General features: G+C 40.1%; 1 protein-coding gene across 18 annotated transcripts in view; it reads left to right on the plus strand.

Moving 5' to 3' along the window:
- The window catches only part of EPB41L2 (erythrocyte membrane protein band 4.1 like 2), a 130,613-nt gene that overhangs the window by 50,266 nt on the left and 54,812 nt on the right, over positions 1-25,535 (plus strand). For all 18 annotated transcript variants that reach the window (XM_074819116.1, XM_074819133.1, XM_074819115.1 and 15 more), the window contains one exon: positions 25,259-25,363. In XM_074819116.1, coding sequence (XP_074675217.1) covers positions 25,259-25,363 — 105 coding nt within the window. The remainder of the gene's footprint in view (positions 1-25,258; positions 25,364-25,535) is intronic.

Here is a 25,535-nt window from a genome sequence, read left to right on the forward strand (position 1 = left end):
TTTAAGACCTTATCAGTTTATCCTGAAAAATGCGCTCTGAGGTACACTAGCAAATAAGATAAAATGCAATATACAAATCCTTTCAATGGTGATTGTTTGACAACTCAAACTTGATTTTTTTTTTTTTCAAAAGATTAAGGTTTTCCTGAAGGTAGTGTCACATGTACTAATACAGTTGTCTTGAGTTTATTATTTTTTTTAAAAGTTATCTCAGCTGGAGATCTAAAGTTTAAAAGAAGTTTGCTTCAAAGAAAAATTCTGTTACAGGTATAAAATACATATTTGTATTTAAAGTTATGTTCTAGTTTCAGATTTTCACGGCTGCATGGATTGCTTGTTTACAACTGTAAATCGCTGAGTTAGATACTGTATATATTTTTGTCTGTTAAATCTGACTTAAGATCACTAACAGAAATAGGGAATGTGAGCTAAATGGAAAAGAGCTTCTTGGGTTTTATAGCTTTAAAGTTCTTTAAATATATAATATTATAGACACACACACTCTCAGTCTGACCATAGTGTTCAAACAGTAGTTGTTTAATATTTTAGATCAAGATTAAATTACGAAACCTGTAATTACATGAAAGGAGGAAAAAAGTTGCATTCCATATCTTATTTTAGTGAAATAACCTTTGGTTTGATTTATTATGAGAATTTTTAGATGAGTAAGGTAGTAAGTAGATCTTACCAGCAGATTACATCAGGCTAGTACTGTCTCTCGAAAGGTGCCAGTTGCTTCAGTACAAAGGTGTGAGAGGCTGTTCTCTATTAGAGTCATAATCACTTTTACTAGTAGAAGATGCAACACTGCATGACTTCTTCAGGCACACTTTCTAAAGGGTTGGGTGTTGCTTTAACTAGAAACTCCCTATTTCATGCTGGATTGATGGATACCCCAGAAATAAGGTCACTTATTTATTACTGGGATATGGTGCCCCCTTGGAAAGAAGACAGTGTTCCTCATAGAACAGTTTATATTTGGAAACCATACTTCCAGTCAGTCAGTTGTAAGACACATTAAAATTTTCTTAGTTCTATTTGTATTTCCAATAAACTTTGCAAACACTTGATAACCGTGTTGATAGTACCTGAAGACTTTAGCTTTGTATCTCAAAGGTTGTGTAGGTAGTATTTTTGAAAGCTCTTCCAGCTAGTAGCAGTGAAGGCAGATTCTAATAAGGATGCTTGGTTCCCTTGCACAGCTGTATCCCAATTCTAAAAAGCCCTCTGCTCTTCAGCAGTGGCTTTCACAGGACAGGAGCTCTAACCTGTCCTTGGGTTCAATTATTTGCAAACTTCTGGGAAAAAGAGGAATCGAGTGAACTAAACAGCCGGTGAAGTCTGTTTGGCTTTCTGATGCTTCTCTTCTATTTGTTGCTTCCAATTGTAATAATTTCTCTTTGTGAAATATGTCTCATTGCTGTTTGTTCTAGTTATACAAGATGGCTGCAAGGTGAGGAGACATTTCTATGGCCATATAAGCTGCTAGCTGAGAATATAGTAATTTTCATTTATGGGTTCAGTAAGCTAGAGATGTGACCAAGCAACATGAATTGGGACCTGATGGGATACACCCGAGGGGAGGGTGCTGAAGGAGCTGGCTGGGGTGCTCACCAAGCCACTTTCCATCATTTATCATCAGTCCTGGCTGACCGGGGAGGTCCCGACAGATTGGAAACTGGCCAATGTGACGCCCATCTATAAGAAGGGTCAGAAGGATGATCCAGGAAATTACAGGCCTGTTAGCTTGACGTCAGTGCCCGGGAAGCTGATGGAGCAGCTCATCCAGAGTACCATCACACAGCACATGCAGGACAACCAGATGATCAGGCCTAGTCAGCATGGGTTTATGAAAGGCAGGTCCTGCTTGACAAACCTGATCTCCTTCTATGACAGGGTGACCTGCTTATTGGATGAGGGAAAGGCTGTGGATGTTGTTTACCTTGACTTCAGTAAGGCCTTTGACACCATTTCCCACAGCATTCTCCTGGCGAAACTGGCTGCTCAAGGCTTGGATGATCGCACGCTTTGGTGGGTACAAAACTGGCTGGATGGCCGGGCCCAAAGAGTTGTGGTGAATGGATTTAAATCCGGTTGGCGGCCGGTCACGAGTGGTGTCCCCCAGAGCTCGGTTTTGGGGCCCCTCCTATTTAGCATCTTTATTGATGATCTGGATGAGGGGATCGACTGCACCCTCAGTAAGTTTGCAGATGACACCAAGTTGGGTGGGAGTGTTGATCTGCTCGAGGGTAGGGAGGCTCTGCAGAGAGATCTGGACAGGCTGGAGGGATGGGCTAAGGCCAACTGTAGGAGTTTCAATAAGGCCAAATGCCGGGTGCTGCACTTGGGCCACAACAACCCCCAGCAGCGCTACAGGCTTGGGGAGGAGTGGCTGGAGAGCTGCCAGTCAGAGAGGGACCTGGGGGTGTTGATTGACAGCCGGCTGAACATGAGCCAGCAGTGTGCCCAGGTGGCCAAGAAGGCCAATGGCATCCTGGCATGTACCAGAAATAGCGTGGCCATCAGGGACAGGGAAGTGATCTTACCCCTGTACTCGGCACTGGTGAGGCCGCACCTCGATGACTGTGTTCAGTTTTGGGCCCCTCACTACAAAAAGGACATTGAATGACTCGAGCGTGTCCAGAGAAGGGCAACGAAGCTGGTGAAGGGTCTGGAGCACAGGTCTTATGAGGAGCGGCTGAGGGAACTGGGGTTGTTTAGTCTGGAGAAGAGGAGGCTGAGGGGAGACTTCATCGCCCTCTACAGCTACCTGAAAGGAGGTTGCAGAGAGCTGGGGATGAGTCTCTTTAACCAAGTAATGAGCGATAGGACAAGAGGTAATGGCCTCAAGCTGCGCCAGGGAAGGTTTAGACTAGATATTAGGAAGCATTTCTTTACAGAACGGGTAGTCAGGCGTTGGAATAGGCTGCCCAGGGAGGTGGTGGAGTCCCCATCCCTGGAGGTGTTTAAGAGTAGGGTTGACATAGCGCTGAGGGATATGGTGTAGTTGAGAACTGTCAGTGTTAGGCTAATGGTTGGACTGGATGATCTTCAAGGTCTTTTCCAACCTAGACAATTCTGTGATTCTGTGATTCTGTGATACGATTCGGCATGTTCTGCAAAGTGGTGCCTAATGCGACACCCACAGCAAGTACTCTTTTAATTGTATTAGAACCACAATGCATTGGTAGTTATGTGGAGAATTAATATTTGTTATAGAAGATGATAGGTTTCATCACTAAAGTCAACTCCTCCTTTACATTTCTGGCTTATGCTTTGCACTAGACTATCCATCTCTTTGGAATGGAGGAAGAACAGTTGTTCTGGACTACACTTGTGAATGTAGTTGTTACGTTTTGCGTGACATTGTAACTAACTTATTAGCTGTGGTGCCAAGACTGAGTACCTCAGTTATGAAGACTGGCTAAGATTTGCGCCTTTTCTAAAACCAGACATGTAGATACATCCTTCAGATTTGATCTAAGGACAAAACAGTGGCGATGTTATGGCATTTCCTAGACCCAGCTGATTCCTTGAAAATATTCCCACTTTCGTCTAATGTAAATTGTTTGATACATGCGTTACAAGTCAGGCGGTAGTGCAGGCTTCTGCTTGAAGCTGTTTTGTCTTCTCTTGTGCTGTTTCACTTTCCAGTGTCCATCAGTCAGTCCCTACACTGTTAGTGGGTTTCATTAGGCTTCCTAGTAGTTCAATTACTTATTGTGTACAAATCCTCTTGTGTACTGCAATATGATACTGGATAGATACTGCTTACCTGTCCTTCAGGATCTTGTGAAACTAATAGTTAGAGAAGACTAAAAAAAGCTACCTGTTTTTAAGACTTTCAGAAGTTTCATCACAACTTAAGTCTTTCATGCATTAGTACAGCTTGCTTCAAACCTGTTCGCTAATAAAACTCTTCCTATCAGCCTAGAAATTCTTATTTGTTATTTATCAGTATGAAATACTCCTTGGAAATGTTTTGTTGAAGTTTGTTGGAATTTTTAAAGTTTGTGTTTTATAATTGTCAGTAATACAAGCTTTCTGAAGCCTCCATTTGTTAAATAATTTCTACTCTTAATGTTAAAACTGAACAATTTCGATGTATGTGTCTTAAAGTACACTATTTTAGCCCTACAGGGATCTTTCCCTGACAGTGTCAAATGTTAGACCACTTCACTGTAAATTAAGTCAACTGTAAAAAGCAATGTGAAGCCTTCATTAATGATAGTTGTCTACTTATTTTTTATGCTGTGTTTACAGAAGAATTTTTTATCAGAACAAAGCATGAACATGAAAAATATACTACAGAATAATTGGTCTCCAGAACACATTGCATAGGGCTGTGCATACTTATGGTCTAAAGTTGCAGGAATTCTGTCACCTAAAAGTTCTTGAAAAGTATTTTTATTTGTATATTCTTATCAATATATATGGAGAAAAATACATAGAAATTATATATTTAACAAAAATTGACATAGGTGATGTAGTAACCCTGGAGTTTATTTTTCATGTAAATCAGGATGTTTAAGTCTGAGTGGTATCTCTTTAATAATTGAAGGCTCTACAAATAGTATCTTCCTGAGCCTTTTCCCTATCCAAAAATGAGTTAAATGAAGTTGTGGCTTACCACAGATTAAAAAAGATACCATTTTGCATTTCCAGTGGAAAAATTCTATTCTGCAGTATGTTAAGTCTATCATGATTCAATTAAGTTGTTTGACAAGAAATATGTTTTCTGATTATTTGTAATAAATGAGTTTGTTGTAAGAAAAGAAGGAAAAATTAAGGAAGGGGACAAAGTGGAATAGAAACAATCTGTCTTACATGTTCATTTGAATCATTTAGAGGACATGAGCAGTGCTGACCATAATTTTAGAAGTTAATTTATGTTCTCAAATACATGTAGAGCTTTTTATGATCTACTACTGTACCAAAATATTAAAAGTCACAGAAAGCTGCTTCAACTGATAGCTGAAATTTTTAGTTTGTGTTCTCTGCAGTGGATCCTAGTAGATGAACTTCTGATACTGATCTTTTCTTTAGTCTTCCTTTAATATTTAATGTTTGGGTAAACATTGGTTTATTTCTGCTTTACAAAGTAACAGAAATTATATAAGATTTTACAAACAAATAAACAAAAATTCCAGTCTAAGCACCAAGTGCAAAGCCCAGTTTATCTTGGTTGACTTTCTAGTAAATCAGGGTTTAGTTTGGAGCAATTTCCATGGCTGAGACACTCCTGATGCCTCTTTCAGTTTTTACTATGCACTGTAGACCAACTTCATTACATTTTATTTACATTAGAGACACTTCTTTAAATATATATACTTGATAATAAGGAAGTAAAACTGAGAAATACCTTGGTTTTGTTACTGTTATTTTAGACAGCTTTTGGTAGAACCCTGTCTTTTTCTAAGTGCCATCTTAAACCTTCATGATAAATCAGTAATAAAATCTGAGCTAATACACTATTTCTTGGAGTCTTTTCTGTTTGAGTTAAACACATCCCTTTTTTTCTTGTAGAACTGCACCAATTTGTATTCACATAACTTAAAAGGAGTGTGGGGGAAAAAAAAAAACCAGCAACAACAAACAACCAAAATATGACCCAGCAACTTTTAATCTGTTAAATTTTGTCATTGTTCATTCTTATTGCATATTTTTAAGACAATAGCTGGGAAAGGGCATAAAAGGAGATAAAGCCATGATGCAGTGTCAACATATAGATCAATACTGATAGGATTCTCAGCAGTAACTAATTACTGAAACTTTCGGTGTAATCGTAATGTAAGAGAACTTGATATTTGAGTTCAGATATTATATACTTTAGATTCACTAGAATCTTAATAGATAATCTTGAAGTGGATAGTAATGCCTTATTTTTTTTTTTAAAAGACTGATGCACTATTCTCAGTCCATATGTTGTTTTAGTCAGAAAAACTACTTTTCCAGCTTGATCATCATCTTATTAGTAAATAGTTAATGACAAAAGTCTGAAGATACAATTAGGAAATTAATGGAAAAAGGGAGGGTCAGGTTAGGGATCATTTAAACTAGAAGTCTTGTGGGACCTTATGGGATGCACCAAGTGCTGAGTGAGCTGGCTGGTGTTACTGCAAGGACATTCTAGATCACCTTTGAAAGGTCCCAGCAGTCAGGGTGAGGTTCCTGGGATTTTTGGGGAATAAAGTGTCATTCTTATTTTCAAGAAGGAAGATGTGGGAAATGTCAGGCTGATGAGCCTCACCTCAATCCTTGGGAAGGTTATGGTGCAAATAATCCTTTCCAGAGTTCTCTGGGACAAGAAGGTGTTGGGGAGTGGTCAGCATGGATTTATAAAGAGGAAACAATAACTTCTGCAATGTGGTGACTGGCACTGTGGATATAATCTCAGCTTTAGCAAGGCTTTTGACACCTTCCCATGATTGTACTAGACAAACAGATGACATGTGGCCTAGGTAAGTGGACAATGAGGACCTGAAACTGGCTCAGTGGCTGGGTTCAAAAGGTTGTGTTTAGCAGCCCAAAGTCCAGCTGGAGACTGGTCACTAATGCTGTACTAAAGGCATTGATACCAAGGCAATTAATGACCTGGATAATGGCATGAAGTGCATTCTCAGCAAGTTGTAGATGATGATAAAACTGGGAAGAGTGGCTGTTATATCAGAGGGACCTGGACAGGCTGGAGAAATGGGCAGACAGGAATCTTGTGAAGTTCCACAAAGAGAAATACAAAGTCCTGCACCGGGGGAGAAACAACCCCATGCACAGGCTGGATTGACTGGCTGAAAAGCAGCTTTGCAGAGAAAGAACTGGGGTAGGGTGGGGTGTCTGTCCTAATGGACAAGGTAACCATGGGCCAGCAATGGGCACTTGCAGCAAAGAAGGCCAACAGCTTCCTGGCCTGCAATAGGAAGAATGTTGGCAGCAGGTCAGGGGAGATGGTTCTTTTGCTCAGTACCTGGAGTGCTGGGTCCAGTTCTCGGCTACCCAGTACAAGAGAGACTTTGACATACTGGAGAGAGTCCAGCAAAGGACTGCAAAACTGATTAGAGGGTTTAAGCATCTGACATACAAGGAGGGACTGACAGGTAGAACTGTTCAGCCTGGAGAGGAGGAGGCTCAGGGAGGCTTTAGCACTGTGTACAAACACCTGACTGGGGGTTGAATAGAGAAGATGGAGCCAGGCTCTTCTCAGTGGTGTCCAATGATAGAATGAGAAAAAATGAGCGCAAATTGAAATACAGGGAATTTCACTGAAACATGAATGTGAGGGTATATCAATCGAGGGTGATCAAACACCAGAACAGATTGCCTAGATAGGTTGTGGAGTCACCACCCTTTGAAATACTCAAAATCTGACTAGACAAGGCCTTGACCAACCTGTTGTGAGCAAGGGCGTGCGGTAGATGAGATGACCTTCAGATGTCCCTTCAAACTTTAAATCATGTACATAATTGTAGCTATATTTCAGCATTGTAGGCGTATAATTCAGGAATTACTCTAAACATGTTAGCTGTGTTAGTAATTTAATTTAGACTATGTAATGCACATTACACACATACTCTATCAATTAAAAACTGATGATAGCATGAATGGTATTAACATACAATTATTATTAAAGAAATAAAACCAATGGCATAGCTGTAAATCCATGAAGTTGACTAATAATGTAACAATCGCAGTGCCTGTATGCAAACTGCCCCCCAAAACATTGCACTGATCCCTGGTTGAGACTACCATCTTGACATTTTGCAAGGAGCTATCTAATGTGCTAGCATAGTAACCCTTCTTCCCATACCTCGTCTTGGTGAGCCTACTACCTGTTGTGGGGTGGCATATCATTGAGGTGAAATGACAATTCTGACTTTGAAATATTAATCCTCGTGCCAGCAATACGTAGCTGTGCTCTACAATTTTCACTTTAAAAAGACACCTTTGAAATAATTTGGAGTTTACTGAAAAGGTGCTATTGCTGAAAAAGTGCAAATGGAGAAACAACAGAATTCAGTATTAAAAATTTTTAATATTTTTATGTTAGAATATGAAGGGAAACTGTTTTTTCTCTTTTTTTTTTTTTTTTTTTTAGGTCTTCTTGGGTTCTCAAAATTAATAGTTTTGTGGTCCTTTTAGCAAAATGTTCACTTCTCACTGTTTTCACTTGCAGGAAAAAGCAGTTCCATAAAATCTCATCTGTTTATCACTGTTTTCCAAGTGCCTGTTTTTCTCTAGCTTTTTGAAGTAAGACAATAAAACTCTAAATAATGAACAACTTTCTTAGGCTTGTTCCACACTTGTGCAATTGGAAGACCGCACTTTGAGACTTTATACTGTCTGGGAATACAGATGAGTTCAGGCATAATATCGCTAGCAGTCCCTATTAAACAGCTTCTAAAATAGCAGTGCTCTTTTGTTACTGCTCATTGAATTCCATGATCTAGGCCAGTTGTTTAGTCTGACACCTATCTTTTTATTTCCCTCTATTTTCCTTTATTTTAAAAAGTAATCTTAGTATAGATTCAGGTGCTAGCTGTCTTCTTGTGTCTCAGTTCTGACAGGGTTTTTTTTAACTTTAATTTCCATTCTTTTTTCTGTCCATCTTGTTTTTCTCTTTTCCTGAAAGAACAGAATATCCACTCACAACAGTCTGTGTATTTAGGAAGAAATGCAGTTTCAGTAGACCAGAAACTGTTCTCTAAGCTGCTATCCACGTGATAGATTTCTATCCCGCTTATATTCCCTTTTGCTTTGTGAGCTTAATTTAGTTCTAGGCTTTAAAACACTTGAATATGCTTACTTTTTTATACATGGATTTTGAATTTTGGCTATTGAAAGAATTAAACCTGGTTTCATATCCTATACAAAAAAAAGTGCCTTTTTTTTTTTTCCACCCCCAACCATTGAAGCTGGTTTTGTTCTTTATTTTGCGAAGTGACGTGTTTGGTACAAATTAAATTAGATTAATTTCTCAAACAGTTAACTGGATGGATATAGGAAGAATTTTTTCAAACATTAAAAAAATTGATATTTCAATAAGATGCTAGTGAGCTTTCATAGAATACACAAAATCTTTGGAAAAGAGGTTACAGTTTTTGGTTAAGGTTGGTGTTTAACAAAAGAAGTTCATCTAGAATTAGTTTTTAAAGAGTGTTATCTCTGAGATTTAGACTAAGCAGCAAAAGCTTTATAGAGGTTGGTCTGGACCAGGCTCTCCATGCTTCAGTAAACATTTTTAGAAATTTAATATTTATCAAGTAGCAATTGGATATCCTAACTTGCTGAAAATTGACTTCAGCTGTATTCCTATATGCTTCAATTCTATAATACAAAGATGAGATAGGTAGAGGGAATAATTTAAGTGAATAGATTAAGTCCTGTAATTATGATATGACTGAAGCTGGTTTGTGTATATTGAGGTATCTGGTTTTTTGTCCTGGTTACCACAGATTTGTTTTTGTAATAATAATCCTGATATTGCTCAAGGATCTTCTTGTCTTGGCAGTTAAGAGCAGTGTGATGACATGTGTGGCAGTGACTTCGTTTTTAACTGAGAGAGTGAGGGAGAAGAATTTTCAAGGCAAGACTGACAAAATTATAATCTTTAGCAAATGTTTATTGGTTACATGAAACAGGCTTACTGTTTTGAGTGAAAGGTACTAATATATAATCCTTGATATGTTTGCATGACCAAACTCAAATGTTACCATTTTATCCTTTAGTGCCTCTCAGTCTAAGTGTTCTGCAGCATCTGTGTTCAAAAACATCAAAAACTATATTTAAATATGTGTATTATCAACATAGTTTAGCTTAAAGGGTTAAGTATCTTCAAGAATAGCCTTCCCTTAACACTTTTTTTTTACTGTTTTCCAGAAGTTGCAGTGTAGCTAAATGTTGTGCTTTTAAGCAGACACAAGTTGTTGCAAGGTCCCACTCACTTCATGTTCTTGATCTATTTAATTGTGATTGGCCTTTCCAATTTGGTACTTCAAATGCTAAATAAATATTTTGATCTCTTTAACTGTCTGTTTCTTTGTAATTTTTTTTACTATTTAATCCAGCTGAAAAAGTTTTGCTCTCCTTTCTTGATTTTTCTTTCTTACAAAAGATGTCAACATGAGAGTCCTTGGGGGAAAAAAGAATCAGGAACAATGTAAGTTTGTATTGCACTGAGAGTTAAGGATATTTTTTAAAGCCCTATCATCCCACTGAATAGCATGTATGTTCATGCATTTTTCTGCTATATTTGAATGGACAACATTATAGTTTTTCTTTACAAGCGCTAATATATTTTTGAACCGAGAGAAGAGTGAAAGAGAGGAGTTGTTCCCAGAGATTGTGGAAAAGCTATGTTCTCAGCTTAATGATGGGCATTGCTTGTCCCATCATCCTCTGGTGGGGGCGGGGGGGAAGTTGTATTTTAGATTTTATTTTCCTTGAAGGAAATAAAAGTCTGAACCTTACCTTTTTTCCTTCTTTTTCCTTTGAGACAAGCGGTAGTGATCACTCATATTGTTGAGGAAATATACTTCCCAGACCAAAGTTTATGCGTTTCACCAGGTCTGTGGCTCTATCTGATTTCTACACAGCCTTCTTATTTCTGTTATTCCATACGTGTACCTGAGTTCATTCCTTCTCTATGCACCTGGTGAGTGTGGAAGAGGAGGTAATAGGACTCTGAAGAGTGTGCACATAATGTGAGAAATGGGGAAGGATGCAAAATAAATTTCCTGCCAACTCCAGGTCCAGTTTACACACAAAACTACTCCAAGCCTCTCTCTTTTTTTTTTTTTTTCTTTTTTTTTTTGGTGGCACTAGGGACTCAGAAGTTGTCTGAATACATTCCGCATCCTTTTTTAAGATTTCTGTTACAGAGTTTATTGATATCATCACTTGGAGAGAGTAATGAAGAAGTCCAGGAACTCTTTGGAAGTTCTGTCTTCAGACTGTTGTCTGTCATGATCAACTGTGTTGCGTGCTATGTGAGCCTTCCTTATGCTTCTGGTAACACACGCTTCAAGTGGCTGCTGTTGCTTATTCCAACTTTCTCGATTATTACCTATAAATAATGGTGAATTGCAAAAGTTCTCCTTTAGAGATGATGTTTGATGTTGAAGTATTAGACATTCTGAGTGGCTGAGAATGACATGCATCTAAGTTATTTTTCTCTGAGTACTACTTAATTTGGTTTATGCATGAAATATTCAGTTATATGCAGCAGAAATGGTATTTCCATGCAGTTGCTGCTACTTGCACATGGCATCATAGGTAATTGTTTCTCAGAAGCTGACATTTGTTTACTAAGGAAAAAGCTGGCTGCTAGTCTATCCACAGATTAAGAAAGAAGTTGACTCTTTTTTGAATGGTGTGATTTAGCTCCTTTAGGGTAAGAGTTCTGCACTTAAATAGTAAAAGACAAAACCATCTTTTAACACACAGTAGCATTAAACTTGAGGAGGAAATATAGGTTTATCTGCAGATGATTCACATGAATCTTTTTCCCCAGGCATCTTCCTCCCCCATCCCAGCACAATTAGTCAGGTTGACATTCAAGGGCTGGAATAAGAGGCATACAATTTGCTGAGGTGAAAATGCAGTATGTCTTTGACAGTAACCAGTAGACAGGGACAGTAAGAGATTGTGGTGTCTTGCTAGCTCTTCTGGTCTTTGATTTACTTGTTTGTTTTGCTTTTGTAGTGAAGCAACAGTTGTGAAGAGATGGGATTTGGTTTGATCATGGAATTTCACAAGTGGCACTGTGAAATACCAGTGTAAAATTTTTCCTTTTATACAGGGAAAATGGGAGTGCTCTAGGACCTCTTATCCCTATCCCCTGTAAGCAAGTGTTAATGCTACATTATCATCAGCTGAAAAGGGCAGGGGTAGAAATAGGTTTTACATAAAGGAATTGTATATCATGTCATTCTACTTCCCCCTCCACCACCACCTCCCGGAATCTTCAGAAAGCAGTTGAATTTTGGGAGCAAATATTTATAAGGAAGCCTGAATCTATGTACTATCAAAAAAAAAAAAAAAAAAGGAAAACCAGCACAAATTGCAATGCAATTATAAACGTAGTTATAACAGTACAAAATTTGCATGAATGTGCACTTTGTTCTAACTGGAATTATTTTAGTCTTTTTAAAATGGATTAGGTACATATGCAAACTTAGTTTGTATTATATGCATAAAATTGGGATTTATTACAATTTAAAGTCTAGTTAAAATTAAATTGATGTAACTGCATAACAAGACATTTTCTCAGAATCTTTGAGTCAAAGCACATTTTGGGGAAAAAAAGTATATCTATATGTGACATGCAGAATGCACTGAGAGATATTTCAGAGTAAACAGAAATTGGTTTCTGTGACAAAAATGTTTCTGAAAGCTAATTCCTGTGTGTGTCTTCTCTCTGATATGTTGTGTCATTTGTTGGTGAATTCCACAGAATAAAAATTGATAGATGCTCAGTTAGAAAAAATAGCTTTAACATGTTGAGATAGCAAGCTTATATATGAAATTGTTTGTGGGGGAAAGAAAAAGCGGTTCACTCATGGTGAATCAGCGTGTTTTTACTGCGATATAGAGACATCTTTGCAAATGACTATAATTTGATGCTGTTCTTTCATAGTTCAGAATTTGTCATCAAATATTGCTGTAGGAGTACAGGTACATTTGTACCCTTCTTGTTTCTTTGCCACTTTTATGTTTTGTATATTGATAATTACTTTAAGTTCTTTTTTGCAGCCACTTAGTGTTGTTTGACAATGGAATTATTTTTTCTGCTTCTTTGCATGTCTTTCCCGTTGCCCAGGGCATGCCTGACATCATTGATGTTTGGCTTCCCACGTATAAAGCACATCTCAGATATTTTTCTTTTCTGGGGGTTACTTTGTAAATTAATTTATCACCTCTGAGAGTAATCTGTTTGTTCTTGTTCCCTTAGAACTCTTTATTTTGCCTTAATAGGTCTTCTGACTGGTGTCAACTTGCCAATTTGAACTTTAAGTCAATAATTCTTTTTCTACTGTTTAAACAGATATTTCAGCTGCTTTTGTGATGATTTCCTTCAGTTTTTTTCACATGTATCTTTGTACTTTTATTATTTTGCTTTTGTCGATGCAAATTTGAAGGATCTGGTTTATAGTCTTCTTGAGTATAGCTTCTCCAAATATGCTTGTCTGAATGTTGGTGTAGATACAATATTTAAGGTACCTCACTATTGCCCAGAAAAGTTCATGACCTGTCAGCATAATGAAGCTAAGCCTTCTACTAGGTGAAACCTATTCCTCAGTTCATTGTAATTTGAAATTCTTACTGTGGTGTTTCATGGTCTTTGATTTTTCCCAGAAATGAACTGTAGTCAATTCTACTATCAGCTTCTCTGCATTGGTATCTTGGACAGCTGATAATATATGTCTCTGTATCTGTAAACAATTACTCTGTATTTTGGCTACTTGGTCTGAGGAATTAAAAACTTTAAGTGGGAGTAGTGTTATGAACTTTGATATCAACCAGTCTTAAAACTTGCTTTATTTTGGTTTTTGGGAACCTGGAAGGTTTCATAAGGAAGCAAAATAACCTCAATTGAAATGTTATATTTAAGCCCTTTAACTTTTAGTCTAAAATGTATAAAGTTTCTCAGGTCCACAGGTTCCATATTAACAAAATAGGTTGATGTTCTGTAGCTTTAAAGTAAAAATGTTCAAAATTCTTTAGGAAACTTCTGAAATATGTCACGAAATAATATTGTATGGAAGTATTATACTAAAGAAGATGAGTTATGTGTACACAATATGTGCATACATCAAGCATGAGCAATTAATTTATTTAAGAGTTAGAATAGTTTTAAGGTTAGAGATAACATCCACGTAAGCCTCAGACTCTTCAGAGTAATGTGTGAATGCCTGGAGAGGAGGAAAGAGGAAGAAACTATTGTTTGAATAGTTCTGGAGGAGCATGACTTAAAACAACTTTCACAGGCTGTGAACTGTTAGGAACTTTCAATTACCTTGTATTACTTTCTTTAAAGAGAGTTCAGTTCACTTACAGGGATAATAACATGTAAGTGTATCAGAGAGATTTGTCAAAGTATGTGAGGATGAAAGATATTGAGGGTATTTCCCCAAAATTGTAAACAACTGAATCTTTGTGATTACTTGAAATGACAGAACCATATTAAAATAATAAAATAACTTAGGTTCATGATTCAATGGTGTAATTTTGTGAGATGTAATGGCAGTTGAGTTTTAATAGCTTGAGTGAGCAGACTGTTGGAATATTTGAGATTTAATTTCTAGAAGCAATTTTAACATCTTTTTTAGCACGGTGTAAATAACATAATTTTGACCTACTCCTTTTCTGATAATTGACATGTGGGAGCAGGTGTAAGTTATTAATCTTTTAGAGTGATCTACATGTGCCTCTTGCTTTCATGAGGGGGGAAAAATCAACTTACTTTCTTTTTCCTCTTGCTCTGTGGTTTCATAGGTAATTGAGAGGAAATTTCATCATTAAATTTGGGATTTGCAATAAAGACTTGTTCAGATTTTATGCTTTAAATATAATGTGGGTTTTAGTAGAGGATAACAGTTTAAACAAATAAAAAGAAGTGCTAACTGCATAATGATTACTGGTTAGAAGCAAATGAAGACTCTATTGGGTTTGTTTACTGCATTCAGTCAGTGGTCTAATTAAATATTTATACAAAAGGCATTTAAAGGATGCCAGCATTGACCAGATTTTATGCACGTATGAACAAGTGAGATATATTGGAGTTGACAAAGGTTGTACGGTTACTTACAATTTGCTAATACAAAGTAAAAATAAGTTTGCTTAATGTACAATTAAGATCAGTTTTTAACCCTGAGTTAAGAAAAGTCTGAATGAACTTGATACAGAACAGATGTTTAATTGTAGTTGAGTTTTGATATGCAAATCTTTATAGCCTGACTGCTCAGATGTGTAAACCAGTGTTTGAATAAATCTAAGTGGTCTGTTTAAAGTATAACATCTTTTTATCTAGAAAAAGAAAAATAAGGATGACATTAAATTTGACACATTTTTAAAATATTGGTTCAGATTCAACAGACAGCACTGAAGGTGATGTTTATGCGTGAAGTCATCTCAAAGCCAAAAGGTGCTCTCTACATCTCTGCAAAGTTCATGCAGAGGAAACCCAAACCCCTTTCATCTCTGGCATCACCACAACCAAATGAATGTATATGGTATAAATGCCCTTATTTGCATAGTCTGAATGTTCGTACCAATCTTGGCACAACATACAAAATGACAAGAATAGTACCTTCCTTACTCTTTCAGTACTCAAAATACTAAATCCTGAAAGAAAAGGAGATTTGCCAGGATTTTAGATGAGATCTGAACATCTTCCCACAAATCGAAATAGGCAAGTAACCCTCAGAAAGGTTAGTCACAAATGAGCTCTGGAAGCTTTACCCCATGGCTGAAGTGAGATTTGTATCCTGTATAAACTCTGCCAACTGCACAGCTTGGTTTCAGCAGGAAAAGGGGATGCCATGGTGATAGCAGCAATGGGCTACTTTTACAGTTTGGAAGAGTCATTGTTTGCCTCACTGTGCTTTGGGTACAGATCCAAAAGTTCTAGGTCTGAAAATGACCAACCTTTCTACCACACCAATGTAACTTTTGCTCACTTGTTTTTTAAAGCCTGTGTTAATTCCATGGTGGTCTGTTGGCACTGTCCATCCCAACCTGTGGCTCTGGTTACATGTTGGCTTTCCTCCAGGCTGTGGCTGCCAAAATCACGCCCCTTACACCCGCAGAAAAGGGTTTATGTCCAGCAAGATCAAGTTCCTGGTACTCCTCACTGCGTGGCAGTGATGGATGTAAACTCTAGTGCGGAAAAAGGGACAGCTAATAAGGGTGGTCTCTGGGCTGCAGGGTTGGTTTCTGTGATGACCTGACAGAAGAGTAACAACACTAGGTTTGTCCTTGGGAGCTGAGTGGCAGAGGCTGCATTGGGGATGCACAGCAGCTCTGCCCAGTTCATGGCCACTGTGGCAAGGGATAGGCCCCTGCACCTCCTGGGCACAGGGAGTGCCTCAGGGCCAGCACCCCAAAGGCCTCCCTCCAAAGGATGCTAGGTGGGGGCGCCATCACCCCCACATCACAGGGCCACCATCCAGCAGTGCAGCAGTTGCAATGTCCCCGGGCAGTATAAAGGGGGCATCCTCCCATGTCCTGCTGCCAGCCTGCCTGGCTTCACTACTGGGACAGAGCTGGCCCAGGGGCAGCCTGAACACATCCTAGAGGGTGTCCCTGAGGACCTGGTGGAACTACTTGGAGGATGCAGCTGAGGGAGGAAGACTGGAGGCTGGACAAGGCTGCTGGAAGTTCTCCTCTGCAAGGCTAGCTCCTGGTATGGCCATGTTCAGAGCTCATCTGATGGACTGAAATCCTGCCTGCCTCAGCCTTTGGGGAACAGACGCCAGCTCCTCAGGAGATGAGAACCACCAACACCTAGAGGTACTATCAGGCCTTTTCAGCTGGATAGCAGTGGCAAGACTAAGGGAATGTTTCTTGAGGAACACTGCAGAGCTTTGCTGTCCTCATCCCCTGCAGAGCCAGGAGCAGCAGCTGTGAGAAATGGGATACATAGATGTTGCAAGGGATCCCAGTGCTTTGGAGCACACACTGGTGTCCTGCCAGGTGTGGGAAAGATTCTTGCCCCCAAGGTCAATCAGGCTGGGGACATTTTGCTGCTCTTGGAAGCACTTGAGATGGCTCCAGGTTGAGAGATATGTGTCATATGTTTGAAAATACCACAGGGTACTGATTCTCATTATTCAAGTTCTTACTCTTCAGGAAGCAGGGACTGCTTGGCCTGTATTCCTGCTTCTACTTTTTGTGGCTTGCCTTTGCCAGACTGCAGGGGATGTTTTTTACCAAGCTAAACTGAAGAATACATCACCTTATTCCTGGCTACACATGTGCATTGTGTGAATGCTGGTGAGCATAGGCTCTTAAACAGATTCAGAAGAATAAAATAAAATCCAGTTTCTACCTGCAACCTTTGTGATATGTGTCCTTGAAAGTGTTTTTGGAGCTGAAAAACCCCTGTCTCTCATCATTATTCAACTATTCTATTCCTTGTGCTCACCATGAGTTATGCTATGTTATGCATATAGTTTTATGCATGACAAGCTCTGACCTACATCTGAGGGGTCCACCCAGCAAAGCAGCTCTCTGCAGTGCAGGTCCCAGGACCATCCAGGAGACAGGGTCAGAGACAGGCACACATACAACTTTGTTTGGACATGGACTGTATGTCCCAGGCTGAGCTGAGACATGTCACCTGGGCCCTTAGCAGGAGATGATGTGAGTGTGGGTCCCAGGGGAGTCTGCTCTCAGCCATTGAGGCCTATGAGCACCTCAAGGACCCTGGCAGAAGTAGACTTGTACTACTCATGTGCTCTCCTGTAGTTATTTACAGTTGGTCACTTTGGAGACTTGAGTATTGGCTTAGATGGACCTTTGTTCTGATGGAGTACTTTTGTTCTCTGGCGCTTTTGTTTTATTATGCTTTTCCAAGGGAAACAGCTCAGGCATTTCTAAAAATGAGTACAAGGAGGAAAAAAAAAATCCACAGGGAAATAACAGGTATTACTCACCTCAAAAAGGCTTGTAACCATTTTGTTCAGGAGCACATCCTGCTTCAGACAGAGGGCTTGACCTTTGAGCCTCGCTAGTGTCAGAGATGTAGGGTTTTGCCATCCTCTGAAAACCCAGCTAAACTGAATGAACACAGAAGACTTTCAAAAACTGTACTTCACACATGTTTTTTTTCAAATTTGTTCAGATGGTTAAATTGTCTCAAGATGATCCACAGCTCTCACCCACATTAGAAGGTTCATGCCTCCTTCCCCCAGAGAGACAGAGCCAGTACCTAGGCTGGAACATAATTACCCATTCAATCCCTTCTACTAGTGCAGGTCTAGAAATGGGAAGAAATGTCATCAGAGATTTCCTCAGCATGTACTGGTAGGGAAAGGAGGAGGTAGGAAGAAGAATAGAATATATTTCAGTTGAAAGAGACCTACAATGATCTAGTCCAACTGCCTGACCAATTCAGGGATGACCGAAAGTTAAAACATGTTATTAAGGGCATTGTCCAAATACCTCTTTAAACAGTGACAGGCTCAGGGTATCGACCACCTCTCTAGGAAGTCTGTTCCAGTGTTTGACCACCCTCTCAGTAAAGAAATGCTTCCCAATGTCCACTCTAAATGTCCCCATGCACAGCTTTGGACCATTCTCACACATCCTATCACTGGAACCCAGGGAGAAGAGATCAGCATCTCCCTCTCCACATCCCCTCCTCAGGAAGCCGTAGCGAGCAATGAGGTCACCCCTCAGCTTCCTTCTCTCCAAACTAGACAAGCCCAGAGTCCTCAGCCTCTACTCACAGGACATTCCTTCTAGATCTTCCACCAGCTTTATTGCCCTCCTCTGGATGCATTCAAGGACCTCCACATCCTTCTTAAATTGTGGGGCCCAGAACTGTACTCAAGGTGAGGCTGCACCAACACTGAATGCAGTGGGATAATCACCTCTTTTGACCAGCTGGTTATGCTGTGTTGGATGCATCCCAGGATGTAGAGGTTTGCCCTCTTGGCTGCCAGGGCTCACTGCTGACTCACATTGAGCCTGCTGTCAACCAGCACCCCCAGATCCCTTTGTGCAGGGCTGCTCTCCAGCCGCTCCTCTCCCAATTTATACTTGTGCCCAGCATTACTCCATCCCAAGTGCAGGGTCCGGCACTTGGACTTGTTAAATTTCATGCCATTCATGATTGCCTGGTGCTCCAATCTATCTAGGTCTCTGCAAGGCCTCTTGTCCCTCAGGAGAGTCAACAGCACTTCCCAGTTTGGTGTCATCAGCAAACTTGCTAATGATCATTCAACTCCTGAATCCAGATAATTGATAAAAGTATTGAACAGAAGTGGTACCTATGAGGAATATTACTAGTGTTTATATTACATTTGTAGCTGGCAACTCTTTTAGAACCAGACACATCCATTATGTCCTATTCTAATTCCCAACTGCACAGAAATTTCCATTCTGTATGTCTGCTGCAATTGCTTTGCTCTGGTTTGGTGGTCTTGTGAGAAGGAGGTAAAGGACAGAAACCTTGTTACCCCTGGTTTTATGAAGTGGTTGTATTACAAGGTGGCATCTATGGTGTCTAAATACAGACTTGAAATTGGTACTAGAATAACCTTGGTTACATACATTCTTTCTATATTCTCACTTCAAAAAAGGCATAACTTGGGGGCAATACAGAATATTGCTGTTCTGAGTACTGTTGTGTTTTAAACTACTGGCTCTGTGAGCCTGTCCTCACTTCTCAGCCTCTTTGTATAGCTAGGCTGAATATGCTCCTCTTCTTGTGGGAGCTGAGTATAGACTTATGCTTTTACTGCCATTTCAGCATTAGAATCTGGTATAAGGAGATTTCCTTGTTTTCAGTGCTGTTTGCTGTGCTATATACACATACATATGTGTGTGTATATACCTATACATAGATGCATATCTATATGTACATATAAGGTTAGCAATTATTATTTTACACATTGGTTGTGACTATCACTTGACACCTCAACCAACTGATAGAAGCCATGATGAAACAGAAAAATTATGACGTAGTGGCTATTACAGAAACATGGTGGGATGTCTCTCCTGACTGGAGTGCGCCAGTTGGTGGCTACAAGCTCTTTAGGAGGGACAGGCAAGGAAGGAGAGGCGGTGGGGTGGTGCTTTATGTTAGGGACTGTTATGATTGCCTTGAGCACAAGTGTAGCCAAGACAGGGTAGAGTGTCTTTGCGTTAGAATCAGGGGGAAGGTCAACAGGGCAGATGTTGTAGTAGGAGTCTACTATAGGCCACCCAACCAGGACAGAGAGGTGGATGAAATATTCTGTAGGCACTTAGGAGAAATCTCACAATTGCTTGCCCTTGTTCTTGTGGGAGACTTTAACTTCCCAGACATCTGCTGGAAATACAACACAGCAGAGCGGGACCAGTCCCAGAAATTCCTGGAATGTGTGGGAGATAACTTCCTCGCGCAGCTGATGAGAGAACCAACCAGGGAAGGTGCCCTGCTGGACCTCCTCTTCGTGAACAGAGAAGGACTGGTGGATGACAGTTGGAGGCTGACTAGGGCACAGCGATCATGAAATAATAGAGTTCTCTATTCTTAGAGAGGCCAGGAGAGGGGGCAGCAGAACTGACATTCTGGACATCCAAAGGGCTGACTTTGTCTTGTTTAGGCACCTGCTTGACAGAATCCCTTGGGAGATGGTCCTGAAGGGTATAGGGATCCAAGAAGGCTGGACACTCTTTAAGAAGGAAGTGTTAATGGCTCAGGAGCAGGCAGTCCCCAGGTGCTGTAAGAGAAGCCGGCGCCAGAGAAGGCCACCCTGCTGAACAGGGAGCTTTGGCTGCAACTCAGGGAGAAAAGGAGAGTTTATGGCCTTTGGAAGAAGGGGCTAGCCACTCACAGTGATTACAAAGACGCTGTGAGGCTATGCAGGGTGGAAATCAGGAGGTCTAAAGCCCAGCTATAAATTAATCTGGCTTTAGCAGTCAAGATAACAAGAAATGTTTCTATAAGTATGTCAACAGCAAAAGAAAGACCAGGGAGAGCCTCTATCCCCTGCTAGACGCAGGAGGAAACATGGCAATGAGTGATGAGGAAAAGGCTGAGGTGCTTAATGCCTTCTTTGCCTGAGTCTTTAATAACAAGACTAATTGTACTGAGGGAATCCAGCCTCCTCAGCCAGAAGACAGAGACTGGGACAATGACCCCCCCACATTCCAGGAGGAGACAGTCAGTGACCTACTGCATCACGTAGACACACACAAGTCTATGGGATGTGATGGGATACACCCGAGGGTGCTGAAGGAGCTGGCTGGGGTGCTCGCCAAGCCGCTTTCCATCATTTATCATCAGTCCTGGCTGACCGGGGAGGTCCCGACAGATTGGAAACTGGCCAATGTGACGCCCATCTATAAGAAGGGTCGGAAGGATGATCCGGGAAATTACAGGCCTGTCAGGCAGATCCTGCTTGTCAAACCTGATCTCCTTCTATGACAGGGTGACCTGCTTATTGGATGAGGGAAAGGCTGTGGATGTTGTTTACCTTGACTTCAGTAAGGCCTTTGACACCATTTCCCACAGCATTCTCCTGGCGAAACTGGCTGCTCAAGGCTTGGATGATCGCACGCTTTGGTGGGTACAAAACTGGCTGGATGGCCGGGCCCAAAGAGTTGTGGTGAATGGAGTTAAATCCGGTTGGTGGCCGGTCACGAGTGGTGTCCCCCAGCCCTCGGTTTTGGGGCCACTCCTGTTTAACATCTTTATTGATGATCTAGATGAGGGGATCGAATGCACCCTCAGTAAGTTTGCAGATGACACCAAGTTGGGTGGGAGTGTTGATCTGCTCGAGGGTAGGGAGGCTCTGCAGAGAGACCTGGACAGGCTGGAGCGATGGGCTAAGGCCAACTGTAGGAGTTTCAATAAGGCCAAATGCGGGGTGCTGCACTTGGGCCACAACAACCCCCAGAAGTGCTACAGGCTTGGGGAGGAGTGGCTGGAGAGCTGCCAGTCAGAGAGGGACCTGGGGGTGTTGATTGACAGCCAGCTGAACATGAGCCAGCAGTGTGCCCAGGTGGCCAAGAAGGCCAATGGTATCCTGGCTTGCATCAGAAATAGCATGGCCATCAGGGACAGGGAAGTGATCTTACCGCTGTACTCAGCACTGGTGAGGCCGCACCTCGATGACTGTGTTCAGTTTTGGGCCCCTCACTACAAAAAGGACATTGAATGACTCGAGCGTGTCCAGAGAAGGGCAACGAAGCTGGTGAAGGGTCTGGAGCACAGGTCTTATGAGGAGCGGCTGAGGGAACTGGGGTTGTTTAGTCTGGAGAAGAGGAGGCTGAGGGGAGACCTCATTGCCCTCTACAACTCCCTGAAATGAGGTTGCAGAGAGCTGGGGATGAGTCTCTTCAACCAAGTAATGAGCGATAGGACAAGAGGTAATGGCCTCAAGTTGCGCGAGGGAAGGTTTAGACTATGTATTAGGAAGCATTTCTTTACAGAACGGGTTGTTAGGCGTTGGAGTGGTCTGCCCAGGGAGGTGGTGGAGTCCCCATCCCTGGAGGTATTTAAGAGTTGGGTTGACATAGCGCTGAGGGATATGGTGTAGTTGAGAACTGTCAGTGTTAGGTTAATGATTGGACTAGATGATCTTCAAGGTATTTTCCAATCTTGATGATTCTGTGATTCTGTAAAAAAAAAATAGAATCCAGTTTAAAGAGTAACATTAAACTGAGCAAACCATGATGCTGCCTTCTTGGAGTCCCCTGCTCTTCTATTAAAAAGTTTCTAACTTCTGAAATGACTGGATCACAACAGCTGTCCTCTCTATGTAACTTCAGTTCTTCTTTAGAGACACTTTCCTAGGAGCATGGGGTTTTCCAGAAAAATCATATGTTATCATATAATTTAAATTGTGTAGTAATGCTTCTCCCCAATGGGATTACAAAGAAATTGCACTTGACAAGTTTGGTTTTGCAAATTAAATACTTTTGCAGATTGTTAAAACTATATCACAATATTTTAAAAAAAAAATTAAAGGACTAGGAGTCTTAATTTTACAAGTAGGATTTTATAATGCAAACCGTTGCTAATACTGAGAGGCTGCTTACGCTTTTGAATCCACAATAGAGCTCTATAAATATCACTTTCTGATGCTAAAACTTCTTTGTATCGTGCTGCTGTCTAGAATGTAGACTAACATAACTTGGCCTTCACGGCATGGTGGTGTTTTTCCTTATGTGGAAGAGCAATAAATGTACAAGAAGATCTTTAAATATACAGTGGATATTGCCAGTGTATCCGAGTTCTGTGTTGACTATAACTTCCTAAGAAGAAACTGTGCAGTATGTTACTGTTACACTTGCAACATATTTCCTGTAAATTTGGGTGCTTTATGTTTCTGTATGTCAAAGACTTGGTATTAACTGTGGGTTTTAGTTTATGAGCTGTATAAAAAACTACATAATTAGCAACTGATTCCAGATATGTATTGAAGGATAGCATATATTTCTTCTTCACTAATCTGTAGATTTCCTTTACTGAAATATGTACACCTGAAATCTGCCTTTGCAAGGTGTGATCACTGACATGCACAATGATTTAGGGAGAAAAATGGTATCTATTGTATGCATCTAAGCAGGCTAAGATTCTTCAGACCCTCTCTTGGTTATACTTTTCCCGCTTTCGATTTAGCTTTCTATCTTTCAACCTCTTTTCTACATTGCTGATATTTTTATTAGGCTGAAGGTAAGGTTGTCAAGAAAACTAAGTGATTACTTCAGACTCTTAGGGGAAATAGTCATCTGTCTTTCTGAAGAGTAAAATTTTTGAAAGTACCATACAGACTTAAGATTTCCAGTTTTCTATTTCAAAAGTGACTCTGACTTCTAAGTTCTACTGCCTGATTGTGATGCTTGTGCTATGTGCTCATTTTATAAGTTTGTTTCTTTGCAATTTTTCTAATCTTCGTGACTGTAGTGTCTGCTGAACAATGCGATCTTGAATAAATAAAGCTTTGGATTCTTGGGGAATAAAACAACAATGCTTTCACTATTTGCTCAGTGCATACCTTCTTTTCTCCCCCCTCCCTCTCCTCCCAGCCTTAATGTTTTGTGCTGTGGAGCTGAGCTGCGGGCAAGTGCCGAGCTGGGGCATATTGTGAGCGCTCTGCCACTGTCTGCAGGAGACAATGGCTGCAGTGTCACCAGGGCCTACACAGGGGCAGTTGATGGCGTTTCTGTGGAATTGCAGTGGTGTGTGGCATCTACTGAAATCTGTAGGATAAGCAAATGCAAAAATTCCTTTAAGCTGCCAGGCCTCTGAAAATGCCATGTTGTGGCCTCATTGATAAATGCCACAAATAGCAGAACTGTCATGAAGGAGTTGGTTCAAACAAGGAGACTGCATGCCATTCATGTTCAAATTTTAACTGTGGAAAGAAATTCTCATCTTCCCCACCACTGAGTATGTGTTGTGAGCTCTCTGCTCTTAAACTTTGTCTCCTCAGCTGCCATCTCTAGTACAACAAATCTTTTCCCTAAAACCTGGCACACAGAAGCAGGGCCTGGGCCTGCTTTTCATTGCCAGCACTAGGGAGATACATTTACGTTCCCGGTTCCAGATACACGAAGAACAGATAAAACTTCAGGACTAATTGCCATTTGCTTAAGCCATAATAATGCTGAGCTACAGCAAACAGCCTTTTTAAGAGTGTGTTAGAATGATCAGTCTTCAATTACTATTACAGAGTAACAGACTACAATATTGAAACTAACCTCAAATAAAAATGTGATCCATTGTTTTTCTTCTTTGTTACTGACTTCCACGAATACTACTTTTAGGAAAAATAAACTTCTTTAAGACTGGTTTTAATTTTGAGTAACTAATGGATTTGTTGAGTGCTGAGAGAGTTCATAAATCTACAGATAGAAGGCAGTCCTCTTTTCCTATTTTCTGCCCCTCAAAACTTCTGCAGTATAGACAGCTAGACATGTTGCTTATGTTCTGCTTACACTTGCATGCTACTTCTACTGGTCTGATCACCGACTTCTAGTGGTCTGTTCTTTTTGTCTCTTGAAAATGATAATTTGCTTTATTTTTCTTGGGAGTTCATATCATGATTCATAAAAGTCATTGCGATGTATGCCAAAATGCTAGAAATACAGAAGTTAACAGAAATTAACACTGTAGAATGTATATTAATTTTTAGAAGGTAATAATATAGAAAAAGTTGGCTCCCATGAAGAAGTCTTCCATTATTTTAAAAATAAAGATCCAGAAAAACTAAGAACTATTTAGTGACACAATGTTGTTTTGAACAATGGTTCAAAATATTTAAATGAATTTAGGCACTGAATTTTCCTTATGCATTCAAGTCAATTTTTTGATGAACTGAAAAAAATTGAAAGGTCTTTATTTTTGTCAGTGACATGTATAGCTTTCAAAATATGTTGAACAGTGTATCATAAGAAAGCTACAGCTTTGTAATCAATTTTATTGATATTTTAAATTTTCTTGACTGATACAATTGAATAACAATACCTGTAATTAAGGATTTTACTGATTTGCTGATAGTACTTTTCTTTTTTTTCCTTCTTTTTTTTTTTTAATTTTTTTCAGAAACGAGCAAAAGGCCAAGTGCTGTTTGACAAAGTGTGTGAACATCTTAATTTACTGGAAAAGGACTATTTTGGGCTGTTGTTTTATGAGAATTCAGAACAGAAGGTAAGCCTGTATGAAGGTTTTGTTTGTTTCTTTTTCTGCATTGCTACTGACTTCAATAGTTTAGTGAGGTATATTGTATTAAATGCATTACAAACATTTGAGTAACCTGTTGCAAAATATCAATTCTAGTCTGCCGTAAACTTGCAATATGTGCGAGATACTGATGTGTATG

Source organism: Strix aluco, chromosome 3 (assembly GCF_031877795.1).
Source record: "Strix aluco isolate bStrAlu1 chromosome 3, bStrAlu1.hap1, whole genome shotgun sequence".
Classification (NCBI taxonomy): Eukaryota; Metazoa; Chordata; class Aves; order Strigiformes; family Strigidae; genus Strix; species Strix aluco.